Source organism: Acipenser ruthenus, chromosome 1, assembly GCF_902713425.1.
Source record: "Acipenser ruthenus chromosome 1, fAciRut3.2 maternal haplotype, whole genome shotgun sequence".
Classification (NCBI taxonomy): domain Eukaryota; kingdom Metazoa; phylum Chordata; class Actinopteri; order Acipenseriformes; family Acipenseridae; genus Acipenser; species Acipenser ruthenus.
The window spans coordinates 6,824,227-6,848,022 of record NC_081189.1 but is presented as its reverse complement, the minus strand read 5'-3'; the positions used below and the strand labels follow the sequence as shown (position 1 = coordinate 6,848,022).

General features: G+C 36.6%; 1 protein-coding gene and 1 long non-coding RNA gene across 10 annotated transcripts in view; one reads left to right on the top strand and one right to left on the bottom strand.

Moving 5' to 3' along the window:
* The window catches only part of LOC117404022 (multiple C2 and transmembrane domain-containing protein 1-like), a 150,701-nt gene that overhangs the window by 90,062 nt on the left and 36,843 nt on the right, over positions 1-23,796 (top strand). For all 9 annotated transcript variants that reach the window (XM_058986470.1, XM_058986366.1, XM_058986607.1 and 6 more), the window contains 5 exons: positions 382-484; positions 822-923; positions 1,927-2,001; positions 3,529-3,648; positions 18,960-19,079. In XM_058986470.1, coding sequence (XP_058842453.1) covers positions 382-484; positions 822-923; positions 1,927-2,001; positions 3,529-3,648; positions 18,960-19,079 — 520 coding nt within the window. The remainder of the gene's footprint in view (positions 1-381; positions 485-821; positions 924-1,926; positions 2,002-3,528; positions 3,649-18,959; positions 19,080-23,796) is intronic.
* LOC131697511 (uncharacterized) lies at positions 4,532-8,239 on the bottom strand. The gene is made up of 3 exons (XR_009307334.1): positions 8,199-8,239; positions 6,734-6,842; positions 4,532-4,595 (listed from the first exon to the last, which is right to left on the bottom strand). It is a non-coding gene; the product is annotated as an uncharacterized LOC131697511 (long non-coding RNA).

Sequence of the window (23,796 nt, the reverse complement as noted above, 5' to 3'; positions counted from 1 at the left end):
AGATTTAATAAAACTCACAATAAGGACTACAACACTTTAAACCATGACTTTATTCTGTATGTGTTTCACAATCAAATTACATCATCCGATCTGTAATAGAAACAAAAATATATACTTCAGTCTAATTTTCTCTATTTTATTTATTAAAACCATTTATATGAAGTAATAACAAAAATACTGTGTAAGTAACATTTTTGCAAAAAATAATGCATCATTTTTGGGGTATTTGGACAATATGTAAAAAAAAGACATTGACTAACAGTCATAATAATAATGTCTTAATATTGTATTCATGTTGCTAGACTGTGCATTATCATTATTGTATTTTTGGCTCATTAATAAACATGTCTTTTTGTGTGTCTGTGTGTGTAAAATCTCCAGCACCATCAAAGACATCCACGCTGTCCTTGAAGTGACAGTTTATGATGAAGACAGAGATCGCAGTGCTGACTTCCTGGGCAAGGTTGCCATCCCGTTGTTGTTTGTAAGTTCAGTGCAACTTATTATTTTTCTCTTCCCTTTTGATGAAAAAAAAAAGCTTTACGTCTGTCATTTCTCAACCAAGATTTGTAATAATAACACAAAAGAAGAAGAAGAAGAAAAAAAAAAACTTAATGTACCAACTCCCGTCAATGTGGAGTCCCAAGATAGTTAATTCCGCTTTGACAGGCCTGCTCGTGGTAATGAACAGGTACTTGTCAGAGTTGCCACAGTTGTTTTGGGTTCTCTGTCAGTTTCAGCAGCTGGGGGTCAAAGTTCATGGAGGGAGTGTATTCAGTTGAGACTGCGAGACAGACGGCTGTCATGTCCTTTTCCCGCAGATTCAAAATGGTGAACAGAGAGCCTACGTCTTGAAAAACAAGCAGCTGACAGGGCCAACAAAGGGGGTCATCTATCTTGAAATAGATGTGATTTTTAATGCTGTAAGTCTGAACTTTGGATTTTTCCACTTTTTTTCTTTTCTTTTTCATATTGCTAAAGACTTTCTCGAAAGGCTTTGTTTGTGATTTGTAGGGAATTTTATGTCATGCCTGCTGTTGTGCAAGCCTTTTTAATATTGAATGCGTGTGTGTGTGAGAGAGAGAGAGAGAAAGAGAGAGAGATGCTCTTCCTTGTTCACTGCACTTGGGCTGCCTGTAGAATTTTCTTGTGTTTGGTTATTTTATTTATTTATTTATTTAAGTGCCCGTCACACCTGGTAATAATAATAGCCCTCTCCAGATCGCAGTTCCAAATCCGAGGGTCTTTTATACAACTCTGCTCTGGGTTAAATCAAACCTTATCTGCACAGTAAAATTAAAATTACAATGAATATAGATATTCTCCTCCATGTGCTGGGACCATTGCATCAGTATTAAATAACTCCTCAGCAACTACACCACCCCTTGGTCATTTTTTCAGCGACACTTAGCAATTCTACCGGTACTGGCACCCTATGCAGCCCGAGTGCTTTACTTTAAAAGTGACCGAGGATCCTTTTCACAAAACTTTAGAGACTAAAAGGAACCTCATTGTCTTAGGTTAAACATTGCTCTGAAAACCGACAACCAACTAATACACCCTCTCAAACCCAGCTGAGAAATGGTTCATTAACTGCCAATGCCTCACATTGAGAAACTGCGGATCTCAGAGACGCCTTAACCATCCCGATATCACTACAACACACGTGCCGTAAGGTTCGATGTAATCCAGGTCCCTCTCGTCTTACTGTTGCTGTCTCCTGGGTACATACCGAGTTGCTTATGTCTTTAACATAGCAGGATTAGTTTTATATTCGGAGCCATATTTTACACTATATCTTCTATACATTCCAATACATGGGGGGTACGCATTGACAGTCATGGGGTGGCGTGTAACACTTTAAGTTATATAAATCACTAAGGGGTATCAGGTGTGACACACAAGTATATGTATTTGTGCTTTTAGGTGAAAGCTGGCATAAGGACGTTAACACCTGTAGAGCAGAAGTATATTGAGGAGGAACCAAGGGTGTCCAAACAGGTAATAATATCTAGATATTTCTCTCTCTCTCTCTGTCTATATACTGTATATATCATATTATTAGTTCAGATGGGAGCAAATACAGCTTCTTTGTGTCAGAAGCTACTGAAACCCAGTGACGTGTCAGGGGGGAGCGCACTGTCAGAGAGGTTATTTTTGTTTTTATTTATATGGTGAATAGAAATGCCAGACTGTCACTAACATGTCTTCAAGTGAAGGTGCTCCATCGTATTGGTGCTGAATGAGATCATTGTAACCCAGTCCATTGTCACAGTACTGAATGTGGTCTTCTGACTGAAGGCTGGATTGAGGGGGAGGTCTGAACCAGAGGAGTCACACACTGCCCGCTGTTTGTGCAGACCTGACATATTGCCAGGGCGTTGTGTGATGCCTTTATGCTCTTAGACCCTGGAGCTGCTGGATTCTGTGTGTTCCAAAGCAGGCCTTTTCTAAAGCCAAAAAGCTGGCTGACTTATGAAGATCTTAAGACCTTTTGTCTTTTTTTTTTAATGCGCCATGTAAATGATTGCACTTGAAATGAATAAATGGTGTCAATAATGAAGTGTGCTTAGTGAAGCTGCTTGTGAATGTTACCAGATACTGTATATATATTTTAAGTACAGCAGTCAAAAATATATGTGTGTTCGTGTTTATGTCTTTCAGTGGATCGAACACACACACACACACATATATATATATATATATGAAAAAAAAATAATACTTTGTATGATGTTTCCACCAATGAAGAATGAAGACGGCAACTCTCGCTTAATAAAAAACTTAAAAAACGTTAATCCCAAAGTGTCTCTCAATTATTCAGAGCATGTTAAAAAAAACTCAAATATATATATATATATACTGTAAATATTGTGAGAAAGTGTTGTCCGGGGAGGGGGGAACACAGGACTACACCTCCCAGAAGGACACAGGCTGAAAAGCCCTAATTTGATTATTGTTTTTTTATTATTGTTCAGTTGTTTAATTATCACCTGAACGTGGCTAATATTGTAAATTAGAGCCAGGTGCAGGGTATATAAAGAAAGGAAGCAGTCTGCTCGAGGCTGCTGTGTGAATAAGCCCGACTGTGTGTGTGTGTGTGTGTGTGTGTGTGTGTGTGTGTGTGTGTGTGTGTGTGTGTGTGTGTGTGTGTGTGTGTGTGTCTCTGTCTCTGTCTCTGTCTCTGTCTCTGTCTGTCTGTCTGCGTGCGTGTGTGTGTACAGCTGTAGTCAAAAGAAAGGTAGTGTAAACCCTTTTTGAAAATTGTGAAAAACTGTGTGTTTTTGTTTGTTTGTTTTTGTTTAACAGGTAAACAGCTTATTCCATGTTTCCCTTGAAGGAAAGCTATGTTACAGGTTCATTCCAAATATCAGTTTCCTAGTAAACCAGCTCTTAGAGCTGATACTCTGTAAACCCATTTCCTGCTCTAATAGGGGGACAGCCACCAGTGTCCATGCTAAAGCTCCAAGTTAAAAACAGATGTTACAGAGACTAACGCATGTAACTTTGTGATGTTTTATCCCTTTACAGCTGCTGCTGAGGAACTTTAATCGTGTAAAGCGCTGTATCGTGATACTTATAAATGCCGGCCTCTACATTAACAGCTGTCTGGAGTGGGACTCTCCACAGAGGAGCCTTGCTGCCTTTCTGGTAAGATGAAAAGGAAACATATTCTGCAGCATCTTAATGACTTCTCCCGAGTCTTACCTAAACACTCCAACTCCAAACTAAGCAGGACTGGCAAATGGTCCATTATAATTTAGATTACATTTTGAGTCTGTGCTTTAAAAATATAGCAAATCTACACTTTTTAATGTAAAAAAAAAAAAAAAAAAAGCTTAGTGTCATTTTTCATTGGTTTTTGAATTAATGCAGCCGTCACCTGTTTATTTAAAACCTGATTATCTGAAACTGTGGTTTATCCAAACCAATTTCAGGTCACCTTACAGTTTATTCAACGCAACCGAGATTATCCCAAACACCTGATCATCAGAACAAAATGCGTGTCCCCAGAGCGCTTTGGATAATTGAGATTTTAAAAAATGCACTTAAATCTTACTAGATAGTTCATTTTCTAATCACGGAAGACAAATGGTTAAATGCATTTGATTAAGCCCGGTATTTTACAAACAGAATTTACACAATTCATTGTCTTTGGTATATAGGCTCCCAATAAGTAGGGTAAAAAAGTGTTATTACCTTTCAATATCATTGCAACTGCAGCTACTGCTTCAACACGTTTGTGAACACACCACCATGATCACATGCTATACCAACTCATCAGTCTCGATCAATGAAATAAAAGCTTATTCTCTCTATTCCACAATCCAAACCGCTGCTGAGTGAAAAGGGTACACACACAAAAAGACAACTTTCTTGCACTTACTCGCTGTATTGTAGCACTTTTACATTGTTATGTTAATTAGAAATTAAAGATGTGATTTGGAACTCAAAAGAAATTTGTCATTCTGGTAAATGCTGATCCTGAATGGGGACGAATTATCAGCACTGGGACAAATTATCATCTTTTTTTCTCTCTTGTTGACATCTGTGCAGCGTTTTGAAAAGCCCCTTTCTCTGCTGCTGTCATCCCTCCTCTGTAATAAGCAGAAATACATAATTGGACAACTGAGCCATCATCAAAAGGACACTCTGTAGCTTATAAATCAGTGAATTATGTTACAAGACCAATGTATAATCCTTAATGTGATTGCGCATAATTTGCAGCAGAACCTGTCTATTAGACTGGCTCTAGCCTTTTCAGTTGTTTTAAGTGCTACAGCATTTAGCATTAACATTTGGTATTTTACACGTTTCATTTCTCTATAGTGGCGCACTGTCCCGTGGGGTGTGCGTCCCTGTGCTACAGGAGAGAGGGAAACAGTATTGATCACTTAACATTTCAATTCCGTTTCTCATATGGCGCAAAAGTTAATGAAAATGCCAGACAAAAATGCCAAGAGTCCTAAAAAATACATTTAATTAAATGTAATTCATTTAACAAATATACATTTAAAGAGCAAGTTGCTTCAAATGACATTTAAACAGTTTTTTTTGACTGCCCTCTTAGCTTTTTTATGATGTTTGCAGCCACTGAGTAGATGTATTGATGTGCTTGATACCCTCAGTCTGGTGCTTCCACCTGCTTTCAAACTGCAACTCAGCCCAAGCTCCTAAAAGTTACTGTCTTTCCTTGCTTCTTTAGTCCGGGAAATTATGTACAAGACTGTCAGATGTCTTCCAGTTTTGGGATTTTGTTTTCATAAATAAATTTGGGATGTGTAGATTTTTCAATTACAGCACTACAGATTTAAAGTCCTGCTGATTTCTGCTGCCTTATCACGTTGTGTGCTGTAGGTACATTTCAGTCCTAGCTACATGGTGTAGCTGCAATGAGACCATGCAACAATTAGGTACTAGGAAGCAGTAGCTTCTTTATTCTGATTCTAAAATAGCTAATCTCAATATTGTTGCTCTGGAAAAACTAGAATGGAATGATCAGGAGATATTTTTAAACTGGTTCTGAATTATATATGCTGATGCACAATGAAAATGCAACAGTGTAAGTTTTACATCAATCGCTCATTGAGCACAAACAATGTTATTTACATTTTAAATAGCGAGCAGATAGGTTTGTTGATAGGTTAGTATTATTCCTTGGGATAACAAAATACTGAGCTCAAGTCATGTGATTTCATAAAACCCCAGGTGCTCAGTGTTTGGATTTGAGTTGAGCAATCATCCTATGTCTAACCCTTTTATTATTATTATTATTATTATTATTATTATTATTTCTTAGCTGATGCCCTTACTCTCTAAGAATGTTCACCAGCATTTCCTAGACTTTTCTAGAATTATGTTCTGCTTTATCATATTGAAATTTTCTAGCACCTTGAAGACAATACTATCATAGCATCAAAGGGTATGAATTCTTTTTAATTAGCATTTTTGGAGTTTTGCAAAAAGATTGCTTTAATAAATAATTGTAGCCATATATTTCTTGTAACTTTTTTTCCTCATCCACAAAAGCAAAACTTCTGCTACAAAAGATTTTTCCTAAAATTCCCTGTTTTCAATAAATTTCTAGAAATTATACATTTTCATTGGAGTATGTAAACTCTTGACTACAACTGTGTGATATATATATATATATATATATATATATATATATATATATATATATATATATATATATATATATATAAAACTGTCTGAATATTTATAGGGTAACTGTACTATTTGGAAGATTCTTCAAAAAATGTGTATTTCCAAATGGGTTGATTTTTAAACTGTTTTAAACTGCACTTTGTAAATTGCGTGTGTGTGTGTGTGTGTGTGTGTGTGTGTGCTGTACGTGAAAAAGTCTTTGTTGAAAAGGTAGCTTTTTAAAGACTATCCATTGCATGTAGTAAGTGGGAAGTTACTGCGAGAAGTGTTCATATAGATACTATATATAAGACCATTGCTGCTATATCCATTCCACTGGGCTTGTTGTGAAATAATGCCATGCAGTTTCAATTATATTCTTACCATCATCATCATCTTTCCAAAGGATGAGTTTTGGCCATTAGAGAGCCCGAGATAACATCTATATAAATAATTAACTCCCTTCAGCTTGCACTGCCAATTCAAAATGAGTAACTGTGGCTGTTCCTCTGATAACAGCGATATAAAGAAGTGGACTGAAGTTACCTACCACAGCAAGAAAAACACCAGGGTCAAATACTCTCTTTACCTTTATACCTGAACACCTGCAAATTGAGACCTGCTCCCATTCAGTGAGCAAAGAACAGGCCCATTGTGGCAGGAAGTGGTGTTTGTTTCTGAGGAACATTCTGCCAGCTCTAGATGTGAATGAAAGACAAGGCTGTTATTACTCCCGCCAGCGTAGGCCTCACTGCTTTTTTTTTTTTTTTTTAGAAAACAAATTTGCTGTAACTTTATCTGTAATTTAGTCCTGAATGGGTGCAAATAGACTTCAGATTGTGTAGAGCAGGAAGAGAGAAAAAAAGGGGTTTGTTTATAGGCCACGGAAGGGATACGAGGCCTTTATGTTTCCAAAGTAAGCCTCTTATCAGGGGTATACGTTAGGCAAGAGAGAGATACCTGGGGTGCAACTGCAGCACAAATTACCTGCTTTATGCTTCAGTAAATAGAGCCCTTATGTGTGCATTTTAAGCCTCGCACATATTGAAACGACAGGCTTCTAGAATGTATCAATATAATTGAAGAATGATCTGAAGGCTTTTTTTTTTTTCGCTCCCCAAAGTCTGGGAGATGACCCTGCAGTGTTGGCCTTCCCAACATATGTCCCCTTGAAGCCTGTCTCAACTAGCCATGACCTTGCCTACCTTTCAACTTTAAACAGGAAAACGGGGACCATCTTGGTTTGGTTTTCTTGTGAAGTGTACAATTACAGTTCCAGACCTTACCTTTCCTTGTACTGCGGGGGGAACCTGCTGTAATAACCATCTGGAAGCAACTCTCCTTTTTAACCCCGTCGCAAGACAAAATAGCAAATGTTCTACACAACACACATAGGTATGATAATGATGATGCTGATAATAATAATAATAATAATAATAATAATAATAATAATAATAATGATAATGATAATGATAATAATAATAATAATAATAATAATAATAATAATAATAATAATAATAATTTACAACCGACTGTACGTAGTGAGGCTATAATATCACACAAGGGGTTCTGGTGACATGATAAACACACAAGAGCAAAGCCAACACGACCCTGAGAGGATGGAACTACAGTCTTATGTGCACTGTTTAGTTCTGGGTTTAAAAAAAATAACAATTATAATACTGTACTAAAGCTCCATATTTGATCTGAACGTTTAAGGAACTCTGGAAGTTTTCATTAAACTACTACTGTACATGTGCACTTTATATAACAAATACAAGTTCACCATCGGGTTTGGTGTGTCCCAAGTACAAAATGAGGTCGACACGCTGTTTATTCCTTTTAAAATATAGAATGGCAGGAACGTCAAACACATTTCCTTCACTTTGAAACAAGTGTCACTTTTTTAAACATGTGCACAGCTAGCTTACATTTAAACACATTTTGCTTAAACTTCCGTTGACATTTACAGTAAATGGCTTTCAATGAAAAACAAGTTACAATAAGATTCTGAATCTAGAAGGAGTTGATAAGTGAAATCCATTAGGCATTACCTTGGGCAGCAGCAGTGCCAGGCTCTCCATTCCTTCTGTCTCCTCGCTGCCATGTGGCTTTGCCCTGTTCAGATACTAACACATTACATGCCTGTGCACTGAGCAGCCAAATATTTGCAGCTATGGCCAAAAGTTTTGCATCACCCTATAAAATGAACTAATTTTGCTTCATAAAGTTGAATGAAACCTGCTGAATAATGTTACTGATAACATATTGAAATACATACCGCTTTGTAGTTTTCCATATACTTAACAAAAAACTGACAAACGCGACATTTCAAAATCTAACATGTAATACTGCAGTATTATGGCTTCTGATAGACCTTTGCAATATCATTTTGTAGTTTTTTTTCATTACATGATCTAAATTATGTTCATATAGTTTTTTTTTTGTTTTTTTTAATCCTAAAATTCTTGGTGAAATGCAAAACTTTTGGCCATAGCTTTACAGTATGCCTGTAATTCTCTAAGCTGACCAGAAGGTAGCGCTGTTGCATCATTGAATACTAGTAAGACATCCCAGTGGTGTGGCATTTGAAATTCAAGAGAGTGCACACACTCTCATTTTACATAGGCTCTTCTGTAAAGGTGTCTGGTTTAGAAGGTGCAGTATACAGTTTAATCTGCATGACTCTCCATTTAATACATAGCAGTTTAATCAGAGTTTCACATAACATTTTAAAACAGTGTAAAGTTCTCTAAGAGCACAGTGTACTGTACTACATGCAAACAATAATTATATGACAAAAGGTATCTATTATTAATATTTAACTGAGTATTTTTCTTAATCTTCACTTACTTTTGATATGCTAATATGGCCTAGTCCTTGTTTAAGAACCCTGGCACCAATCTGCTTGGTAAAGCATGGCCCATAATTATAATAGGAATCACAATTTAGACCTTTATATTAAGCATTTCGTGAGAAGAACGTGGCAGCTTTCTTGGTTCAATTCAGATACTTTTCTTGAATCATCTCTATCAGTCAGGAATGGAAATATATCAGTTTTTGGTTTAGTCGTGCAGCACAGCTTAATACATGGATATTATAAATTCTTTATAACAACTGTAATTCTGTTTTTCTCTTTCTGAAATAATCTGTTTTATTACATCATGTTAGCATGTATGGCTTGTGCATACATGTTTTTAGTATCCAGTATGTGGAATAAGCAAAATTCAGTAGCAAAGAGTAGCATCCTTTTTTTTTCTTTTTGTCGTATAAGATAATTCTGTGGGGTACAATACATTAACAAACCCTGTTTCATGTGCATACAATGCTGGTCAGAGACAGCAAGCATCTATTTTCAGCTTCAAGATAAAGCAAAAATAAATGCCTACTGTCTCTCATGAATCCTAATAGTAAGGGAATGGCACAGTTGTTTAACATTTTTAATGCAAACAAAAAAATACAAAGCATTTGTAAGTCCAGAATTTTTTTGTATTTGTTTTGTAAAATTAAACGATAGATAGATAGATAGATAGATAGATAGATAGATAGATAGATAGATAGATAGATAGAAATGTGATATACCATTTTATTTGACTTCAGGCTTTGGAATACGATTAAGTCAAGTTGATTGTAAAAATTAATCCATAAAACTATAGACATGCACAAGACCCTAGAGGATAACACAGAACGGACACAATAAAGGGCAGACTGCATATTTTAACTGCAGAAATAGGCTGTTGACAATTACATACTGATACATTGCAAATAAATGTCCTTTACTATGTGGAAGCTAATTGTTTATTCTCATATTCTGGAGTGTAAATTAATACTTGAATATATAAACAGGTATACTATATATATTTCCCAGCTATCCCCCACCATCGCAATACACACCTGTCCATATATATATATATTTTAAATCCTCTCTCTCTCTCTCTGTGTGTGTGTGTGTGTGTGTGTGTGTGTATATATATATATATATATATATATATATATATATATATATATATATGCTAAATAAACTAATTATTTTATAAAACTTTTCAGTATTATACACAAGAGTAATTTGATATTTTTAACACATTTTAACAATGTTATGTCCACATCTGTGGACTCAGAGCCTGAAGGGGATATACATGCATGTATTTGGTGGTTTCCTTATTTAAAAATTCCTTTCTTAAAAATTGTCATACTGTATGATTTTGGAATATAATAGTCTCATTATTAGAAAAAAAGAATATCTAGTTAAACAACTGTATTGCCTAAAGGTAATTGTATTCATTGAGCGTGTTTTTGTTATATAAAAATGCATTTTATTCGCATTTGATATTTGATTGTTACAAGCGATTCCTGTTTAAGATTGTGTAGGAGTTATAAAGAAGCAGATGGTCTGGAAGGAGATGCAGTTTTAAGATTGCATGGTACAGTTTCCAAAAAATTGTAAAATGCTCAGCTTAAGTTTAAAGATCATTTAATTGTTATAAAAGTCAATAATAATAATAATACAAAATAATAATACAATTAATACATCGAATTTGTAACTGATCCCAGGTACATTTGCCATGCTATTCAATGGATTAACACGTTAAATAGTTTGGAGCAATGCTCTATAACGATACAGTTCTAAAACCAGTCCGGACAGTGTGACTTGATATTCCTGAGCCATTGAGTAGCTCAAGCCCACCATTGTTCAGTTGAGTATTGTAACAACATGGCTGAGCCTTACAATTACCATGCATGTTTAAGAAGGCTTTTCTTTCTTTCTTTCAGTGACATATCTTCATATCTTTCTCCTGCCCTCCCTCGCCCTGCTCTTGCTTTCTCCTCTGGGTTTATTATGAAGTCACTTTATTTTGCTGTGATGTATATGATATGGTCCCTTGGACCCAGAGAATAGCCAGACCTGTTAGAGCCGCAGTGCCTTACAAACTTATTTCAGGCTTTGGTGCCTGTGAATGGGAGCAGAGTTCACTGCTGGTGGGCCACGCTCTCTCGTTTCATTCGCTGTCAATCTGCTGTAGCCTCGAGCTCTATGTAAAATAACCAAATCTAAAGGAATTAATCTGCTGACAGTTTAAAACGTTCAAGCATAAAAGCAGCCGCACACCAGTATTAACTTGTAAGGTCTGTCGTGCTGGAGAATGAAATGGGGAGGCTATATTAGGTCGGACTTTTGAAATTCGGAGAGGCCAAGCAAAACTTTTTGTTTTGTTGTTCTGGATTTCTCAGGGTTGGTGGCTAAAGACTGACCCTTTAAAACGATGTTATTGGAGGATGTGAGGCAGATTCTAGGTGCTTTTGTGGAGTTTGTGGGTAAAAAATAAATAAATAAAAATAATAATAATATTCTGCTGTTATTATTATTTATTTCTTAGCAGACGCCCTTATCCAGGGCAACTTACAATTGTCACAAGATACCACATTATTTTTACATACAATTACCCATTTATACAGTTGGGTTTTTACTGGAGCAATCTAGGTAAAGTACCTTGCTCAAGGGTACAGCAGCAGTGTCCCCACTGGGATTTGAACCCACGACCCTCCGGTCAAGAGTCCAGAGCCCTAACCACTACTCCACACTGCTTTTAACTTGTCATTTGGAGAGGGAAAATGAATCTGATAAAGTTACTGAAACATAAATATTAGATATGTGATTTAGGGTCTTGAATTCTTTGTTTCTTACTAGTTTTAGAAATTTAATAAGTGTTTTTTTATATATATATATCACAAACCATGCTAATAACAAAGAACTGTATTGCTCATTTAAAAAAATAAAAAATAAAATACTAAACAAAATAATAAGCGCTCCAGATTGTGTGAGAAGTCCAGCCCATTATTCTATTGTCTTGTAATTTGGGATCTAGTTGTCTGCATGTAATTACATTGATTTACTTCATGTGGTAAACTTGTCACATTTAATAAGCTAGTCTGGATTTACCCTTTCTGAATTGTTAAAATAGAAACTCTTCTACATTCCTTACGTACTGTATGTGTTTACAGTAGAATATTGTTTTTGGGTACACAGATATAAAGTTATAAAGTGCAATATGTAATACATATCTGTGTGATATGGGAAGTAGTGCAGTATAGACAGACAGGTAGACGGTTGCTAGTTTATCTGTGCATTTTGTAAATCATTGTCAATTATTTAAGGCTATTACACAAACCTCTAAAGGTGGCAGTATTGAAAATCTCAGCACAGGCTCTTGCAGCTCGGCATTCTGCACTTCCAGTCATGGCAGGAGTTATGCACTGGACATGCCTATTAAAAATAAATACTGTGCTCCGAGCGATATGCAAATGAACTGCCCAGTTCATAGCTCATGTATTATTGATGTCTTTGTTGTCATTTATATATATATATATATATATATATATATATATATATATATATTTCCATTATTACTACATGTGTATATGAACAGGATTTCTCTTTTTTATTTTATTTGGTTTTCTTATCTGGCTCACAGCTCCCTTTCAGAAACCGTGCTTTTCCCTCCCCACTTACTGCTAAATGTGGACTGCTAACTCTTTATTTATTATTGAAAAAAGCTTTTTATCTATCTATCTATCTATCTATCTATCTATCTATCTATCTATCTATCTATCTATCTATCTATCTATATATTTTTAATCTCATAATTTGGATAAATGTATAATATTTATAAAAGTAATTTGCAACTTAACTACAGTACATTTTGCTCTACTACCTTGAAATGTAGAGCACAGTAATACAACATCAGCAATGCTTAATTTAACTTAGTAACACAGTCATCTTAAAGCTTGGAAAATCTGTCATTAAAATGCTGGGATCCTTTGTGAATAGCTGTAAAGACAGCACTGAGGTAGGGTTTAATGTGTCTTGCATTTTACCAGGATTGTAGCTGCAGGGCTGCATCTATTTTCTGTTTCTAAAAGAACTCCGGCACCAACAAATTCTAAATTCTAAAAGAAAAAAAGAGAAAGCAACTGAGAGGAATAAACAACTTAAAATGTGAGAGGGCTGTTTCTTACTAGTTACATTTATTATTTATAAGAACTATTTTGTTAAAAAGTGGCCAAGTACATTTGTGCACCGGAGTATTCATAGTGTATTTATTTATGCAAAAATATATGGAAGAATCAGACATTTCTAAATCAAAAGTTACATTTGTACATATTTGTACATTTTTGTATTTTAGAAAAATGATTGCAGTTACATAACTGTAGTAAGATTATTATTTTTTGTTAAGTAGTGTTTTATAGGCATAATTTAAAAATCTGATAATACATTTCCAATGTGTCACTACATACACATCTGAAGTAAATAGTACCAGGCGACTAGCATTGCTTAAAGTCGTTTGAATTCAGGCCCCATGAAGCAGTGCTGAACCGAGGTTGAGAGTTTGCTGGGGAAGGGCAGTGGTATAAATAGCTTTATGAGGCTGAAGTGTAATGTGTTGCCCAAACAGCGAGCTAGTGAAAGGTGATCCGGATTCTGCAAAGTGTCATGTACTGAGAGCACAAAGCCACACCTGTTTGACTGTAAGCTAGAACGGCACAGTAAAGCTTGATTGCAAACAGAGAGTGGGGCTTAGATTGCAACTATTGAAGGATGGAAAAATGTCTATAAAAACAATGGGAACCCTGCCAGGACACACCTGCCTTTTTTATTATTATTATTATTATTTTTTTTTTTTATGAAGCTGTTTTTGTTGCCTACAAGCACAATCAATAGGATTTATTAGACAGGGATGAAGGGAAAGGGCAAGGATGTTGCTCAGCATTGCTTCATCTGCTCGTATTCGTTTCTTGCCACCTTGGAAACCCAAGGCAGATCAAAAAGTACGTTCTCAAGGGAAAACCTGAGCTTCCTGCTGGGCCTTAAGCCTTGAAAGTGTTCATAAAGTGATGTCTGTTTTTAATAACGTATGTTTTTAATTCTTGTATGTCAAATAATATTTGTGCAGCTGTTATCTGGAGTCATACTTTTTCAGTAAGTTTTATTTTAGAAATCGGACCTGCAATATTGTGACCTCTTGTGTGGAACGCTGTATTGTTGCAAGGAGCAGGAGCGTGGCTATTGGACTCAAAGAGTGGCGTGTTGGCAAGCTGGAGAACAAGCCTAAAGAAAATGTAGGGAATGTAAACTAACTGGACTGATAACATGTTCTGATATAGTACAAAGAAGGCTTTACCCTAGAAGAAAGCTGTAAAGCTATATCATGAAAAATGTACTGGAACAAAAGCATTGGAAATTACATTAAAACAAACAAAAAAATCATTTTTCACTTACAAAGAAGAGACAAAAAAAATGGGGTTTAGTTTAATGAGTAATAGGTTCCACATGCATGCTGCAGCATACAATAGCAGCATTTATTTAGCAGTTATGTGGGGCAGATTTTTTGAAAACAGATACAGACTTCAAATTTTGTAGTTCATGCCCGAACTGTGATTTGTAAGCAAATATAGGCCATTGTACAAGTTGCATATTTTTAGGCCACGCTTAGCCTCCTGTCAGATAAGGATGGCTCTTTTCTGCAACTTTAATGCTGCTCAAACTGATAAAAGAATCACACATAGCAGCAGTCATTCTATGCAATGGTCTAATAAAGCATGCACAGCTTTAATAACACAAGTCTTAATCCATGATAGACAAACTGATGGGAATTGTATTACATCGCCTGCCTCATTAGATACCCCTTTATATGATTTAACAAGCAGAACTGACTTCTTTCATATCAATTACTCCATTTACTGTACACGGTGGTGTCTAGTGTCGATACTGATGCCACTATTAGGAAGGTGCGTCAGAGCCCTGAACACAGAACTGAAGGCTGGTGATCGACCCTGCTTTCCAGGGTCAGAAACCATCGTGCCGGATGCTGTGCCAAAAGAGCCAGGCTCTAGTGACAGAGCAGACAGACAGTGTCTTCACATTGCTGCACTTAGCCAGCTACACGTCATTATTTTTATATATATGTAAATCATAAATATATTATCCATATAATACACATTTCAAAACGTACTACAACTGCTGCTTTATAGCAAGGCCCTATTGTACAAAATTTCAGTTCTGATATTACATAGAACCCAACAAAATGGTGCGTATGTGCGGCAGAATTTTCAAGCATCCTTCAAATAGTTTTCTAAACATCTACGTTAAAAACAGCAACATTAAAAGAAGACACTGGTGTTAGAGCAGCAGTTGTAATAATTATTAATAAGCTGTCCCATTTTACACATAGATACTTGTTCAGCATTTTTCAAAATGACTACAGACTTCACAATATTATCTAAATAAGATAATACTGTTGCAGACATTAGTCTAAACTTTTGTCTTCTTTACTACTTAAAGTTTTAAGTTTATGTAAGACGACTGGTTCTCTTTTGTGAGTTACTTGACTATCCCCTAAGGATATTTGCTGGCATAACTTTAAGTTTGAGCTCAGTAAGTTATTTCTATAGAGATGTCAGACAATGGGCCTCTATGAACATATCATACCACCCGCTTGATCGTCCCGTGTTCTCGGTATTTACACCACACTGTTGTTTACCAGGATTCTCTGTGGGATTAAAAAAAGAGAGGGGGGGAAAGGCATAGGGATTGTTTTTCAACTGGACCCCTCCTCCCTCCCCCACAACAAAATAATGAGGAATATTTCAAATGAGTCTGCGAAAGACAGAAGGATTTTGTCATACATACAGTATGTTAAGTTATTAAAAGGCCTGATTATCCGTGTTCATCAGTAAACGGTTTATTATGTTGAACTTTTGAAGTCACCTTTGTAATATGCAAGTGCCGGCGTCCTCAGGGAGTGTTGAGGACGGCTCCTGACAGCACTGTGATGTGTGTCTCAGAGGAGAGTGAGTGGTGACATTGCAGCTGTATCAATGCTGCAAGGCAATTCAAGTGATTACTGATATCCAGTGATTTATCACGTTCAAGGGTTATCTGCGGATGGGAGGGGTTTATTTAAAAAAACAAATCTATTTATAAAATATGAGCAGCGTCATGAATGACAAAGTGGAGAAAAGCCATGCCACAGATAGTTAATCATTCAATGTACAGTACAAGTGTTACTCCTTCAGAAAAATCATGTTCAGCAATCCAGTCCAAAAATGTTGTCAGCTGTAAGTTAGAGAAAGATAAAGCAGCAGCTTCGACACAAGTCAGAACTAAATGAATGTCCGGAGTTGTTTTTTCAAAGTGTATTACATTAACAGGTCTATTCTGTTTTGATAATGTGGTGCAAATTGTGTACTAAAATAAAAATACTTTTGAACAAAACACCGTAACAAACTATACAGCTTTTTACAACAATTTATCATTAGCACTTTTTTTTTTTTTTCGCAAAGGAAACTTGTACACAATTTGGTTATCAAACCAGAAAGAAAAACCAACTTATACAAATGTAGGTGCTTGTAAGTAGTCTTTAGTTTTTAAATTGTTGAAAAGAAAATCTTCAGAAAAATGTGCCATAAGGCTCCCATTGCAGAGCATTTCGAGTCATTCCAGGTTTTACTACAAACCTAATTAGTCATACACAGTTTATATAGAGTAATTAAACATTTATTGAATTTATATATACTGTAAGTTTACTTACTTGCATATTATATTTTACCACCTATTACCTGACAAGATCAAAATAAAGTGTGTGTGTATATATATATATATATATATATATATATATATATATATATATATATATATGGTCTTCTGACCCATTTTTTGCTGCTGAAATAGCTGTCATTGGAATTCACATGATAATCTGAATGGTACAAATGCACACAGTAATACAACATTGTTTGTTGTAACCCTTCTAGTGCTGTATAACAGGACAAAGCCGTCTGCAGACCCCCTATGTAGAGTTTACACAGGCTATCAGGTTTCATTGAAGTGTATACAGTGCTGCTGACCCCATTGTGGAGTGCTGAACAGCCAGTTCTAGGCAGACGTCACGCCTTGCAAAACGAGATCCGGAGCTTCTCAGGGAGCCATTTACTAATTCCAAGGTGTAATGTACTGTCCACAAACACCACGAGCATTCACCTTCATAATAATATCAAAGACAAAACACAACCAGAAACCAGAAAATAACACAACAGCAGTGCAGTAGCATTGGCAACGCTTACTCAGCTCACTCTTCGAGGTCAGTAACATGCGTTTCACTCACTCGTCCAGTCATTTTCAAAATATATATTAGAGGCCGGCACGAGTAGAGAATCCGGAACCGGGTACCTGCCGTGAAAAATACCCGGGTACCCGGGTCTCTTCTAGGGTAATGTTAAAAAAAAAAAAAAAAAAAATCACATATATGAATGTTTTAAGTGCATGATACACATTTAAATACTATATAGTACACATACATTTAGTCCCTTCTGATCTGTAGACTTGTGTAACCTTTTTAAGTACTGAAAACATCAAAATAATAATAATAATAATAATAATAATAATAATAATAATAATAATAATAATAATAATAAACGTCTCAGTTTGAATACAGTTATTAATGTTAAATGCGCTTCATGCTGCAGGATTCTTTGTGCCATATTCCACCGTTGTTGTTGTTGGTGTTTTTTTAAAACATGGCATCCAGACATCTAGCAAAGTAGCATTGTGTGGAATTTCTTTCCCAAAGCAGCATTGTGCAACGGAATTTGCAAACTGCCAAGGAAATATTTCTTTCAAAGGAGGAAGCACCAGCACAAATAACCCAAAACAAATTAGGTAAACGTTACGTAAGTGTGTGAGGAATGTTTTTCTCATGCTGATTTAATTTTGTTCTTTGCACCTCACACATTTTGGAGTGCGTATGCTTTTTTTTTAGAGGTCGACCTCGAATATATTATTTTTTTTTAAAGCTATGGTAAGCTGAGATGTGATGTTTGTTTGAGGCAGCAGAACCTTTAACTTACAGTACACAACCGTACATTACATTTTATAACATTTTGCTTTCAGGTGATTTTTCAGTACTAAAACCTATTAAACATAAATATTATGGAGCTAATTATAAACCCATGCTAGTGTTATACTTTAGAGACACCAAAGACACACAGAAGCATTAGAGGCAGTCAGGAAATCCAGTACTAGGCTACACAGCAAGCTGATATGAGTCTTTAAAACAAGCGTATGTATCATTAGCATGATTAGATCTCTGAGAATGTGCCGGTGCATCTGGACAGCCGTGAGCTTCAGTGTTGTGTTCTTTTGCTTTCCTACGATAGCCAGATTTCTTACAGGGAAACAAAAGAAACGTAACCTCAAGTTCTGCCTTTGTATTTCTGTGTATTATAATGCACCTGCGACCCTCAGAGACTTTAAGGATTCATCCTCACAGTATTCACATCAGGTCATGGTGGAGCATAGCAGGCTTTCAGACGTGGTAAAGTTGACCCGTTCATTCTGACTTGCGATTGTAATTAATTCCCTAAAACTGAAGCTGCAGCAGCTGCTGGGACAGACCTTGTGCCATAACCCAACGATAACCCCAGGCATCGTTAAAACAACGAAAAATGAAAGGAAAAAACACTGCATGGGGCATATTCTGTCTTTTTTCCCCTTCAATAATTGATTTGCGATGTTTGGAGCATTCATTCTGTGAACAGGTTTAAAATCTTAACTCTGCATGTCTGCTTCTCGCTTATTAGCCCCTACTGACAGACAACCAGTTTAGAGATTCAGTATGAACACAACACACTAATGAGCCTCAGGTACTCCAGTTCTATTGGCTACTCAGTCTTTAACAGCCCATTTCCATAATTTCCAGTCATTCCTATGTGGACACACTCACCCTCTTTCCCAAGTTTACTTTTCTTTCATTTCTCTTGTCCAGCTCTTCCTCCTGGTGGTTTGGAATTTTGAGATGTACATGATTCCCCTGATGCTACTACTACCCCTGGCGTGGAACTACTTTCTCATAATATCTGGGAAGGATACCAGGCAAGGTGATATGGTAAGTAACTCATTACTTTGCCATCATTACACAGGCAAATATTAGAGGCTATGGAATGGGTATGGAACCATTGATATCTTGTAAAAACTGACTTGACAAAGTTTTGAGATTAACCAGCTACTAGGAACTGGGCAAGCACCTATCGGCAGATTGGCCTGCTCTTGTTCGTGAAATGCATTTTGTTCTTACTGGAGCTCTGAAACTATACAGTGTGTGTGTGTGTGTACATGTATATATATATATATATATATATATATATATATATATATATATATATGAATTTCCTTTCTCTTTGTGACCTCATGGAAAGTTTTTGTGAAGGGCAAAAAAATAAAAAATACAGAAGGATACTGAGTTAGCGTGTGTGAATGCTGGTTTCTGTAAACAATACCTGACTACCTGCCAGCTATGTCTTCACAGCTTACATGAATATCATTTTTATTCTATTTGACATTCCATAGTGAAGACTAGATCTTAACTTGTCTTATGCTTGATCTTAATGTGTTGTAATTATCCTGACCCCAGCCTGGGACTTGACTCAGTGTTAAAGAGAAGTGGCTTGTTGCAAACAACACTTTAAAGAGCAACTTGGTAAGGGTTGAATATCACAGTCATATTAACTAACATATTCTTTGTGTTGTTTAGATTCCCTTTGCATTGTTTTCTGTTTCATCCATCACATCCCGGTGTGTAACGCACCCCACTGGCCTCAGCATTCAGAGTACAGCACATCTGGTACACCAGAGTGTAACCACTAATCTGTCCCCCCTGCAACACTCTAGTGAATGGAACAAATACAACAGGAGGAAATACCATAGAAACAACAATTAAATAAAATCTCACATCCACTGTGGGTAGAGCACACTTCAAAGGAAAGTTTGAGAACTCTGTATTAGATAGAATGCTCTTTAGATAGTGTTAGTTTAAGTGTGTTTACCTTATGGATCAAATAAAAGAGAGGGAGAGAGGAGAACATGAATATTATCTAACAATAAAACTCTAATGGGTTGTCACCAGATCGCAAAAGGACATTGTGGGCATTTGGGGTTAAAATATGAGTTACTAATGGAAGATTGGAAGACATTAAATCCAGTGAGCACAGCTACAGTATTGAATTTCCCGCCTCCTCTCTGCACCTCATAGAGCTCTTTGTTACATTATTATTTCTGATACAGCGCTACACCACACTGCTTTCAGCTACATTCAGATTATCAGCAGACCTTCAGCGCCAACTTGTTCTCATGCTTAAAATTCTTGCCACTCAGGCACATTGTCAAAAAAGGATAAGAAGAAAAGGAAGCTGTGAGACATCTCTGTCTTCGTTTTCACTGCAGAGAAACATCCAGAGGGCCTTGTAGCAGGGTAGGAGCCGAGGTTTTGAGCCTCTGAATGACAAAAGTAGAATGCCTTTTTGGAGAGAAAAAAACAGGAACTCCGACTAAAACACTGTCAATAGGATGTAGGACCGCGGTGGGGATCCAGTACTTTCTCAGTTTAAAATCCATATTCTCAAAGCGTTATGTTTCTAATTACAAAGCATGTATGAGAAATCGACCAATCACATTAAGGACAGATGTATAGCTGCATAGAACATCGTATATGACAGAATTCTAAATAAAAAAGTAAATGCTACGTTTATTAGTAGTTCCTGAATACAGTGTTTTTTGGGGGGGTTTAAGTTAATGCACTGTGTGTACAGGGTCTCTTGTACTGTAATAACAGAACTAATTTTGCACAGTTTGAGCAATTGGAACCACTCAGTTTTGCTTTGCGTGTTCCTTTCACCAACACTGCACAAGGCGACATCTCTTATAATAATTAGAGACACCCTACACTCCACATATCAACTAATACTCTTACCTGCTATTTGTATCTTCATTTGAATGAAACACGCAGACTTTACCGTTTGCTATCATAATGCAGTTCTTTTGTCTCTGCCATGAAATAGAGTCTTCATTCCTAGCAATAGCATAGCATGAAGAATGCAATGAATTGCTCATTCCTTTCCGTAAGGGGAAAGGCAATGCATGGGTATTTGGTCCTAATTAAGTAGACACATTTGTAAGAATAATGCTCATTTCTTATGAACACACAGAGGTACTGAAATGATGAAGATCTGTATCAGATTACACTGCAAAAATAAAAAAAATTGTCTGCATGAATTTAAATAGTGAATTATCTTGATGAATCCATATAATTTGGTATTAAATGAGATGTGAGGACTCTTTAACATGAAATGTGGTATACATAACTGTAAGGGTGCCACAATGATAATCAAAAATGTGTTAAGCACTAATTTAGGAATGCTACCAACAAATGACTGGAGTAAACCGACACTTCAGTGGTTTGCTGAGTATATGGGTAGTCTTGGTGTGGATATTAGCCTCAGTGAAACACTGTAGGAGAAAGTTACAGTAAATATTGCATGATTTATTGTGACATGCTTACTTGGCAGTATTGTATATTTAGTTAGGTTTGAACTAGCCTGTGATTCCCTGTTAAATCCTATTGAATTCTCATGTGGTAAACTCATGATGCATTCCATACTTACACGTATTAAACCCAAACCCAAACACAAACACAAACCCTAATATCAGTTCATCATGAGCACTCGCATTTTAAAATGGAGTTCAAAACTTGTATATGTTAGATGTTTGGCAATCATTTTTTTCCACTTAATATACCACACATACAGAACAACAGGTGTTAACTTCACCAGATATATATATATATATATATATATATATATATATATATATATATATATATATACAGTGCCTTGCATAAGTATTCACCCCCCTTGGACTTTTCCACATTTTGTAGTGTTACAATCTGGAATTAAAATGGATTTAATTGGGATTTTTACCATTCTATTTACACAACATACTTAACACTTTGAAGGTGCAAAATATTTTTTATTGTGACACAAAACTTAATAAAACAAAAAAAAAGACATTTGTTGGTTGCATAAGTATTCACCCCCGAGTCAATACTTGGTAGAAACACCTTTGGCAGCAATTACAGCTGTGAGTCTTTTTGGGTAAGTCTCTACCAGCTTTGCACATCTGGATCCTGCAATTTTTGACCATTCTTCTTGGCAAAATTGCTCAAGCTCTGTCGTTGGATGGGGAACGTTGGTGAACAGCAATTTTCAAGTCTTGCCACAGATTCTCAATCGGATTGAGGTCTGGGCTTTAAATGGGCCATTCTAAGACATTCAGGTTCTTGTTTTTAAATCACTCCAGTGTAGCTTTGGCTGTGTGTTTAGGGTCATTGTCCTGCTGGAAGGTGAACCTCCGCCCCAGTCCCAGGTCTCTTGCAGACTGAAACAGGTTTTCCTCTAGAATTTCCCTGTATTTGGCTCCATCCATCTTGCCCTCAATCCTGACCAGTTTCCCAGTCCCTGCCGATGAAAAGCATTATTTATTTTATTATTTTATTTAGCAGACGCCTTTATCCAAGGCGATTTACAGAGACTAGGGTGTGTGAACTATGCATTAGCAATTACATCTCACCCAAAAGATGGAGCACAAGGAGGTTAAGTGACTTGCTCAGCGTCACACAATGAGTCAGTGGCTGAGGTGGGATTTGAACCGGGGACCTCCTGGTTACAAGCCCCTTTCTTTAACCACTGGACCACACAGCCTCCCCGTAACATGATGCTGCCACCGTGGGGATGGTGTTCTCAGGGTGATGAGCAGTGTTGGCTTTGCACCACACACAGCGTTTTGCGCTAAGGCCAAAAAGTTCAATTTTGGTCTCATCAGACCAGAGAACCTTTTTCTACATGTTTGCTGTGTCTCCCACATGCCTTTTGCCCAAATCCAAACGGGATTTGATATGGTTTTTTTTTCAGCAATGGCTTTCTTCTCGCCACTCTTCCATAAAGCCCAGCTTTGTGGCGCGTCCAGGTTATAGTTGTCCCATGGACGGTTTCTCCCATCTCAGCTGTGGATCTCTGCAGCTCCTTCAGAGTTACCATTGGCCTTTTGGTTGCTTCTCTGACTAATGCCCTCCTTACCTGGTCACTGAGTTTTGGTCGACGGCCTTTTCTAGGCAGAGTCGCGGTTGTGCCATATTCTTTCAATTTTTTAATAATGGATTTAACAGTGCTCTGGGGGATGTTCAAAGTTTGGTATATTTTTTTATAACCCAACCCTGATTGGTGCTTCTCCAGGACTTTATCCCGGACTTGTTTTGATAGCTCCTTGGTCTTCATGATGCTGTTTGTTTAGATATGCTCTCTAACAAACTCTGGGGCCTTCCAGAAACAGGTGTATTTAATCTGAGATCATGTGACACTTTAATTTCACACAGGTGGACGCCATTCAACTAATTATGTGACTTCTGAAGGCAATTTGTTGCACCAGAGCTTATTTAGGGGTGTTACAGCAATGGGGGTGAATACTTATGCAAACAAGACTTTTCAGTTTTTTATTTCTAAATAATTCTGAAAAATATGTAGATTTTTTTCCCCACTTCGACATTATGGACTATTTTGTGTAGATCAGTGACAAAAAAATCCTAATTAAATCAATTTTAATTCCAGACTGTAACACTACAAAATGTGGAAAAGTCCAAGGGGGGTGAATACTTATGCAAGGCACTGTATATACACAGTAGATGCTGCTTATTAACAACATCTCGGTTCCCAGCAAAAAGTTGTCATTAACCGAAAGTTGACAATAAGCGAAAAGCCCCCGTTTTCAAGTGTATT